At 42.5% G+C, this 10,000-nt stretch overlaps 1 protein-coding gene across 1 annotated transcript; it reads left to right on the top strand.

The window, feature by feature from the left end:
• Positions 1–267: 267 nt before the first annotated feature.
• LOC123502043 (extensin-like) lies at positions 268–1,730 on the top strand. Its single transcript, XM_045251195.1, has 2 exons — positions 268–279; positions 1,002–1,730. The coding sequence occupies exons 1-2, from the start codon at positions 268–270 to the stop codon at positions 1,728–1,730; spliced, it is 741 nt and encodes a 246-aa protein (XP_045107130.1).
• Positions 1,731–10,000: the final 8,270 nt, after the last annotated feature.

The raw sequence follows: 10,000 nt of genomic DNA on the forward strand, positions 1-10,000 counted from the left end.
AGAGAGAGAGAGAGAGAGAGAGAGAGAGAGAGAGAAACAGAAAAAGAGCGATTTGAAAAAGACCACACACACACACACACACACACACACACACACCATGCTGCTCACCACAAGACACCCCTACACCCTAAAAATATCACAACTTCCATAAACAATTGGGGGAAGGAAAGTCAATGCCACGGGAGCTGGGCGGGGCCGTGGGGAACTATATAAGACACACACATTCCCTCGTCACCACGTCACTCCTTCAGCGTCCCTCCTACCACGATGACCTGCAGGGTGAGGCTCCATGCACTCCTGTTTATATCGGTGTCTCCTTCCTTTTCTGTTTCTTCTAAGGATTTTGATGTTTTGGTGTCTAAATATGGTAGTCTTTAAATTTCTATACAATTCGATTAGTTCTCTCTCTCTCTCTCTCTCTCTCTCTCTCTCTCTCTCTCTCTCTCTCTCTCTCTCTCTCTCTCTCTCTCTCTCTCTCTCTCTCTCTCTTTCTCTCTCTGTGTCTTTCCTATGGGCGTCTTATAACTTTGATGTTGCAGAGTTGAAGTACAGTAGTTTAATTATTTTACAATTAATATCTCTGTGTCAGTTTCTTTGTCTTTCTCTCTTGTCTTGTATGTTTTTTTTCTACTCAATAATTTTTTTCCCACGTCTTCATTGTTTCATTTCATCTTTTATATCATATCTAATTTCAATCTTTCCTCATCCTCGTCTTTCGTCTTTTTTTTTTTTCCACATGACAATTTTTTTCTCTCTATCTTCCTCTTTTTTTTCTCCTTCATCACAAACTATTCCTCTTCCTCGTCAGTTTTTTTTTCCTTCTCTATCATCTGTCTGTCGTTCTCATATTCTACTATACACAGTTCTCTCTCTCTCTCTCTCTCTCTCTCTCTTAATAACAATAACACACCTCTCTCTATCTCTCCTCTATCACAATCAGTACCTCTCCTTACCCTCCTCCTGACAATAACCTCTCCTTGGCCACCAGGTATTTCTTCTAGCCGTGTTGGCGGCCGTGGCCTGTGCTGAGCCAGAAGTCAGCTCGCACGTCAGCATCAGCTCCGGCGGCCATACCACCTCCCATAGCTCTCACAAGCCCCACACCCCAGCCCACGCCCCTGTCCACGCTCCTGCTCCCCACCGCCCTGCTCCTCATCACCCAGCCCCACACCGTCCGGTCCACCACCCTGCCCCTGCCCCACACCGCCCCGTGCACCACCCCGCCCCACACCACCCTGCCCCAGCTCCCCACCGTCCAGTCCACCACCCTGCCCCTGCTCCCCACCGTCCAGTCCATCACCCTGCCCCTGCTCCCCACCGTCCAGTCCACCATCCTGTCCCTGCCCCACACCGCCCCGTGCACCGCCCGCCCCCACCACCCTGCCCCAGCTCCCCACCGCCCAGTCCATCACCCTGCCCCTCACCGCGCCGTCTACCACCCATCCCCCGCCCCGTCATACGTCCATGAACCCATCTACAGGCCTACTTACGAGCCGGAACCCACCTACCACGCTCCTGAGCCTACCTACCATGCTCCTGAGCCTACCTATGAGGAACCTACTTATGAGCATGAGCCTATCTACGGCCCACCTGCCCCAACCTATGCTCCGCCCCACAGGCCGTCTTATGCTCCTCCCTCCCCTAGCTATGCTCCTCCTACTCCTACCTACGCCCCACCTAGGCCTTCTTATGCCCCACCGACTCCCTCCTACGGCGCCCCTCATCACTAACGCTGAGGAAGATGATGTGCTTCGTGTGTTTCTGTGAGCCTTTATTTATCGACGAATTTTAACGAGCATCAATAAAAACTTGTAAAAAAAAATGTTTCTTGTCTGTTTTCCCGGAGTTGTGTGAGTAATTGTCCTTTTTTTCCCTTGAGAGAGAGAGAGAGAGAGAGAGAGAGAGAGAGAGAGCTCCATCATTATATTTGGGGGCTGCCGTGGTACAGTGGAACCATGCGCGCTTTGGGCTCCGAGGGGTCTCCAAGCGCACGGGTTCAAATCCTGTCCACGGTCCTAGAGTAGGTTGGGCTTTCTCCCTCGGGGCAACGGTTTCCTAGCAGGTGGGCTTTGAGATAGGAGGTACCCCAAAAATATCCCCTTTAGCCCATGAATTCCCGTGAAAAGCTCACATGGTATGAAAAAAAATATAAATAAATAGAGAGATAATACAGTTCCATCTTCCTCGTTACGTTACTGGAAGGAGGCGAGGTAGTGTAAAGTCTGGTGGAAGATGAATGCTACGAAAAGAATCGTGTCATCTGTACCACTAAGGAGGAAATGACAGATTGAGGCTTCACTTCATATCAGGTGAGTCTGGTCATTTATTTGTATACTTATTCCAGTGTACATTTATCTATATCCATCCTTTGATTCATTTACTACACACAAAAAATGAGAGAGAGAGAGAGAGAGAGAGAGAGAGAGAGAGAGAGAGAGAGAGAGAGAGAGAACAAAATCATGCATAAAATTAAAGGATAAATCGTCAATAAAACCACTCAATGTTCTGCAATTCAAACCCATTAACTTCGACTTGAGCGAGAGGGAAGGTACTGTACACCACTAGACGCCGAATTGATGGTGTATGAAATGCTACGTAACACAAAGCTTCATCTCAGTAAAATGGAATGGTAAGTAAACTGTCAACAAAAATCAAATGTTACGTAAAATCTCAACAAAATGAAATGCTACCTAACACAAAGCTTCATCTCAACAAAATCTCATGTTACAGTGAGATGAAGCCATGTGTTATATTGATTGTTTCCATGTATCAGACTTTAAAACAGGCTTAATTTCTTTTCTTGCATTTCGTTTCTGCGCTTATTGTTTCTAAGTACATCATGAATCCGTACAATGGAACCATGCGCGCTTTGGGGTCCGAGGGGTCTCCAAGCGCACGGGTTCGAATCCTGTCCACGGTCCGAGTGCAGGTTGTGTTTCCTTACTCGGGGCAACGGTTTCTTAGCGGGTGGGCTTTGTTATAGGAGGTACCACTAAAAGCATCCCCTATAACCCATAAATGGTATAAAAAAATAAAAACCTAAAACAGAACCACAATGAGCTTCCTTCCATAAATATTTACCTCTTATGTACTATGATGCATTTCTTTTTTCATTCTGGTTACTCTTTGGTGATTTTATACAGTTTCAGAAACGTATGTTGGGATTAGAATGTGAAGACTCGGGCCTTTAATCTTCAGACCTCTATAGACCCTTCCTAATGTAAGTAAAGTTGTCTAATCACACCCAAAACTTATGGTGAAAATGTGCTCCAGTACTGAAGAGAATAATATGAAAATGGAAATGAGAGAATCATTCAGAAATTTTCCCCCCATCAAATTTATTCTTAGAGACCAAACACACTCCATAGACGAGGAATTATAATATGTACTACTGATATCTGTAGCGGAAGGTCGACTCGTGAAAAGCTTTGAATTATAATGAGCTAAGGTGGTAGTTGTCAGGCAAGGCGCTGCTATAGATGCATGCAGTGTGGGTGTCGTGCGCTGGATGGGTGGCGCTTATCAAGGCGCTATGTTGGTTCATTTTGTGTATGGGAGTTATTGCCTAATGACTAGAGAAATACGAATATATAATCATATAATAAAAAAAAAAAAACTCAGAAAGTACATTGTATAGATTAGCTGGAATTTTTTTTTCTTTTTTTTCCCCTTGTAATGCAGTGTGAGACGCGCCCTCTCCCCTCCCCTGAGTGCCGCCACTCTCCCAGCCTGGCGGAGCGCTACACACTGCTATACTCCTACTCTGCCATTAATTTCACGGCTATTGCTCAGGTGAACTTGAGAGTGAGCCTCCCCTCTATCAGTGGCCTCGCTACACTGAACTTTCTACTCCACTCTTACTCTTGTTCAGTCCACCCTTGTCAAAATAAATGTTCCGCTGGTTTGTTCCGTTTGTCAAGTCTGTCACATGTAATGTTTGAAAATACTGACCTTGTTTTATCATCACCATCATTATTATTAGTGTCACTATTTTTGCCTCTTAGTTTTTTTTTATTGTTTTTTATTCTTACTTCGTGCTTTATATTTGTCAAGTCTTTCACACAGATTCTTTGAAGGTATTAACGTTATTCTCTTCTTCTTAAGCCTTCCTGTTGTTTTTTTTCCTTTCCGTTCATTACTTTTCTTTTCTATATTTTCACTCGATTCCTTCCCATTTATCAAGTTTGTTTTTTATTTTCTTAAGATAGTTAGCCCTGTTTCCGTTTTCTTTAAATATTTCTGCTCGTATTTACGTATTTCCTGTTGAACAGTTTATTTCCCATTAATTTCTATATTTGATCTCGGTCGTTTTTCCATTTGTGGTTTAGCTACCTGGCCTAAACTTTTGAAACATGAACTTCATTGTGGAAGGGTGGTGAAGGGATACGCGGACTGTGGATGAGTACTATATTTCTGACTAGTTTCGATGTTATAGCTTCTTCAGAGGAAATGAAGCTATAACAGCGAAACTAATCAGGAATAAAGTACTCATCCACAGCCCGCGTATCCCTTCACCACCCTTCCACAAGTTGTCATTATGTTCTTACATTAACTTCATTGTCTTTCATGATGGCCCCCGAGGTACAGTGGGACGGGACCGTTCATGCTTTGGCGGCTCGAGGGGTCTTCAGCTCTGCACTTTAGTTTGAATCCTGGCCACGGTCCGAAGGTAGGGAGGTTATCCATTCTAACGATTACTGAATGAAAGGAAGCCCGATGTAAAACCAAAAGAGGAGATAAACCATATTTTCTCCATGATTTCCTAATATTTTTTCTAACGATTTAGTTTTCCTACCTTTTTAATCATAATTATATTTCTATTGTATGTTTTTCTCTTTTTATATCTATTGTATAATTTCGTAGATATTAGCCTCATATTTCTTTTCATTAATTGCTTTCCATTTTACTTCATCCAGCCTTTTCATATATGATTTAATGCCTTTTTATTTGCCGTGTCATCCATAAATTTGTCTAAACTTTTAAAGGCAACATATAATTCAGTAATAATAATCTGATTACTAAACTTACTTCGTTCATTCACCAGTCTATTTGAGAACCAATAGCTTCCAATCATATTTCTACTTAACTTAAGCTCCATTATTTATTGTTTTATCATGATTACTGACTACTACCACCACCACAACTAGTACATTACCATTCTCTCTCTCTCTTCTATAACAAATGTCCCACAATCACACAACAGGTGGCTGCCAACATTTTCCTACTGCAGTCAATTCATTCACTAGTCTCTCCATGACACACAACGCTCACAGACACTTGACATTCCTGAGCGTGCGCGGCAGCTCCCTTAGGTAAGATGGGAGGAGCTTTATACTGGATGCTTTTTGACTCTATGCCTCGTTCTGACACATAAAGTTGATTCAATAATCCTCACACAAGGAATGAAGAGAAGGGAGAAGCAACGGTGTATTAGTATTGATTTCTGAGATTTAAATATATAGTTTTAGCACACTGTGTTTCTTATGGTCCTTTTCTTTCATTATTGGCGTCAAAGGATTTACATAATTCATATCCAGAAAAGCAAAAGTTGTTTACGAAAAAAAAAGACAAAGAAATATTACAGAAAGAAAGAATTCCAAATGTTAATGTAATATTTGCACTAATGCATCACTCCTTTCCTTGTCGGTTGTGTCTTTCTAAACTTGAAATAATTATGGATACTACAGAGGATAAGTAGGAAGGAGGAGGGACAAAAGGATAGACGGAAGACAGAATGTAGATGGAGGTGGTGGACCTTAAAGTGGTATAAGAGATATAAAACGGTGATGTAAATAAAAATATCAGGATCAGTAATCAGGAGAGAACAAGGAATAATGCGTTTAAACTTAAAAAAAAAAAATGTTTGACTTAGAAATGAGGGACAGATCAATGGAATGAACTCAGTAATCAGGTTATTTTAGCTTTGAGTCATTAAGAAGAGATGGTCATAATAGATAGAAATAGGTAAATAGGTTTCATACTGGAACTGCCACGTATACACTTCAAACTTCCTTTATTCTTTTATGCTCTTATGTTTTTTTTACTCCTTATTTTCTTCTCCTTCCTCTCTCACACCACCCTTACAGTCTTGTCTGTCTTCAACCCTCGCGTTTTTCTAATATTTTCCTTTTCATCTCTTTTTCGTTCTTCATTCTCCCCTTAGTTACCTATTCGTAACAGTCAAAGTTAGAGCAACAAAACAAGTATAAATAGTTAAACAGGAAGACACGGCGCAGCTAAACAGGTAAAAGGCCTAACTAGATGACCAGGTGGTGAGGTAACTCATCTCAATTCACTGGCGAGTCCCTAGTGAAGCACGTCATGGCTTTCCCTTCCACTACACTCGGCTAACTTCACTTTCTGCTGAATGCACATATACACTACACTTGAATCATTACAGTGGCTATTGAGTACATCGCCTCTGTCTCTCACATGAAGACCAACCACACCATCAATACCCAGATTGCGTAATGTTGTGTAGAATATATTATAGCTAGTGTAGGTTAGTTAAAGTTTGGTCGGGTTGGGTAAGGCTTGGTAGATTAGATATGATTATGTTAAGTTTGGGTCGGTAAAGATAAGTTAGGTTGTGTTAAGTAAGGTATATTGGATGATAATAGGTCAGGTTAGATTAGATAATGTAATGTAAGGCAAGGCAAGGGAAGGCAAGACAAGGCAATGCAAGGTACGGTAATGCAAGGTAATATAAGGTAAGATAAGGCAAGGCAAGGCAAGGTAAGGTAATGTACGGTAAAGCAAGGCAAGATAAGGTAAGGTAAGGTAAGGTAAGGGAAAGGAAAGCAAGGGAAGGTAAGGTAAGGTAAAATAAAGTAAAAAGGCAAGGCAAGGCAAGGCAAGGCAAGGCAAGGCAAGGTAAGGTACGGTAAAGTAAAGGAAGGTAAGGTAAGGTACGGTAAAGTAACGGAAGGTATGGTAGTTTAAGGTAAGGTTAGGTAAGGTGAGATCAGGTAAAGTAAGTAAGGCTAGGTGAGGTGAGGTGAAATAAAACATGATACAGTTAGGTAACGGTGAGGAACACAAAATAATGCGATCAACTTTGGTAACTTAAAACTAGGTAAGACATAAGAGCTAAGGTAATAACATGAGCTAAAATAAGGCAAGTTAGATAAGATAAGATAAGGTAAATGAGGTCAGGTGAGGTCCTCGTAACGTAAGATAACCAAATATGTTCTTTTGTATAATATCTTTTTCATGTAATCTTACCTAACCTTTATCATAACACCCAAAAGCGGAAATGACATGCGTGCGATGTGAGCCATTTTTTCCTGCTATTTGTCTACGTAATGGGAGGCCAAAGGAACCATTAAGCTCAAGATCAAGAGTAAGGAGGTAAGTGATGAACGCGCCACACTGCCTCCATTACCCACTTCCCAGTACATTACGTCCTCATTGGTGCAGCAAACGGTAACGCACTCCACAATCATGAAGGTGAATAAGTCAATTACTCAACCTCTTACCTCAAGCAGTTTCGTCTTCCTCCCCGGCACCGTCCTTCCCACCACAATCCGCTGGCCACGCTCATCCTAAGCTTGTTTCTGCCGCCCCTCAGCCCCACAGCATCTCACACAGCACGTAAGAACATAGTCAACACTCCGGCACTTCACTGATCTGTTCCTTCCATCATAGGCCTCAGTCTTATAGAGTAATGGAGAAAATCGACCTTAACAAATGTCCGTCACCATCACAAAACCACGTATATGCGCCGCTTCACGTTGTTAAAAGGACTCTCTTCACTCACGGACATTTAAGTTTTCTCTCTCTTTTCATAAATGGACGCGTAGATCATTTAACAATAAATCTTGTGGTAGGTGAAAATTTTATGTGATATTTTTTTTTCAGATAAGGACCATTAAGTAGAGGTTAATATTTTGTGAATCATTATAAGGCTTGATTAAATTTTTGTCAGGGCAGCTAACACTTCCAGGAAATGCAACACGTAGGTTATTCCTTCAGAAAAAAAAAAAATTACGATAAATCCATCACATCTCTCTCTCTCTCTCTCTCTCTCTCTCTCTCTCTCTCTCTCTCTCTCTCTCTCTCTCGAAATGAAAACTATGACGAATACAACAGGCAAGTAATGAAGCAAAGGACCAATGAAATTATTGATATTATTACTGTTACTTTTCAGCCTCATCAGAATAATTGACACCTCTGCTGCTGTTTGCGTGACGAAGAGGAAACAAACCATCAAGCTTACATTAGCCAAGCCTTGTGTGAAATGTACCTACCTATCATCCCCATCCATATATTTTCTTAATCTTTTACAGCTTTGAAATGACTGTACTAACAACCTCATTACTAAGTCTATTTCATTTATGTACTACTATGTTTGGGAGTCAGTTTTTTATGTCTCTTTTCTAAATCCACCAAGCTTAAACCAATTAGTTCTCCTGTAATGATTACTGACTCAGAGTTTTGCTTAAGCGCGGACTTAACGGACAACAGAAAGAGGGAAAAAGATTCGTCTTGTTGCACCAAGTTGAGTGGAAGAGTACAACCCACTCCTGTAGACTGGCGGAGTCCCGTGGGTGATGTGTATGTTCCTGTATTGTTAGGGGATGTCTGGTCCAAACTTTGTGGCTAGCTTTGTGTACTGGTGCGTAGCGAGGCAGGCCAGGGCAAGCAGCGGTAACGGGGAGTGGGGGTGTGAGTGGGTCAGCGGATCGCAAATAAAAAGAAAAAAGAAAAAAGAAATAAATAAAAAGAAAATAAAGATAAAATGCTAGTTACTTTAAAGATTGATGAAGAAGCAGACAAAATTCAGGAACAAATATCTTTAAACCTCCCACTTAAAATTTGAGGCAGTGAGAGCAAACGACTTGGATGCATTGAGGTCATCCTCCTTACTTTGTCTTAGAATACTTTTTCTTCGTATTTTTGTTTTTGCACTGAGTGAGTGAGTGTGTTTTGATGTGCTTATCACCGTGCTGAGTGTGGAGGCAGTGATAGCAAACATTGCCGTGCAGTGCAGAGGCCTGGATTTATTGTGACTGCGTTAAGGAGGGTGACTTGTGAGGCTGACAAGTGGAGAGGCGAGTGAGCAAGAACACCAATTAATGCAGCTGTGCCTGTGTGCAACTACTAAGTATATCAAACCTGTGCATAACTAGACTATTCCTTTGGGCAACGGAGATTATTACTTGTGTTCTCATTAGTGTTTTCTAACAAGGAAGGAAAAACCTTGTTAAGCTATTTGTAATAGTTAAGAGCGAGCAACTTTTTTCTATGCTTGCAACAAAGACCTTTTACACTGTTATTTATAAACTTTGTCTTAATACAAGATAGTAGGACAGTGTGAGAATTCCTCAAAAGCTTCCATAGATGGGTTAGGAAAAGTTTGGGAAACACTCAAATTGAATGTCTGAGTGCAGTGAGGTGTGGTGTAGTGTGCTGTGTTGTGTTGTTATATGGTGTAGTGTATAGTGTAGTGTAGATGCAGTGTTGTGCAGTGTAATGTAGTGAAGATGAAATGTCGGGTAATGTAGCATTGAAGATTTTCCTGGTGCCCTGAGTGTGGAAATATTTCATCTTCAATATTGGTGCGGTGGGCCTCAGAGCACCTCACTTCTGGAAGTAGCGCGCGCAAACACAAGTTCCGGGAACCCGCCGCGCCCCCTCCCGGTGGTTTCCTGGCACCAGCTGGGCCAGGGAACCTCCGGGCGGCTGGAGCTCGAGGATCTCGGCGGCGAGGTCCTCGTAAGGAAAGCGTTTCTTTTGGCGGACAACCGGGACGAAGCGCACGCCATGCCCATGCTGCAGGGCATGACGGTGTTCATCACACCGCTGCGGCGGCGTGTAGGCGTTGGGAAGCTTCCTTGAGTCCCGGCCAGGAAGTGGAGCAAGTGGCGTGGGTGGGCGAGAGGCACGCCAAGGGGTGGAGCGCTGGACCCAAAGGGGACAACGTTATGGTGAGGCAGACCCGCGGAGGCGTTCCTGCGGTGCACCTCATCGACGTGGGGCCAGCGCCGCCCCTTTACAC

Source organism: Portunus trituberculatus, chromosome 10, assembly GCF_017591435.1.
Source record: "Portunus trituberculatus isolate SZX2019 chromosome 10, ASM1759143v1, whole genome shotgun sequence".
Taxonomy (NCBI): domain Eukaryota; kingdom Metazoa; phylum Arthropoda; class Malacostraca; order Decapoda; family Portunidae; genus Portunus; species Portunus trituberculatus.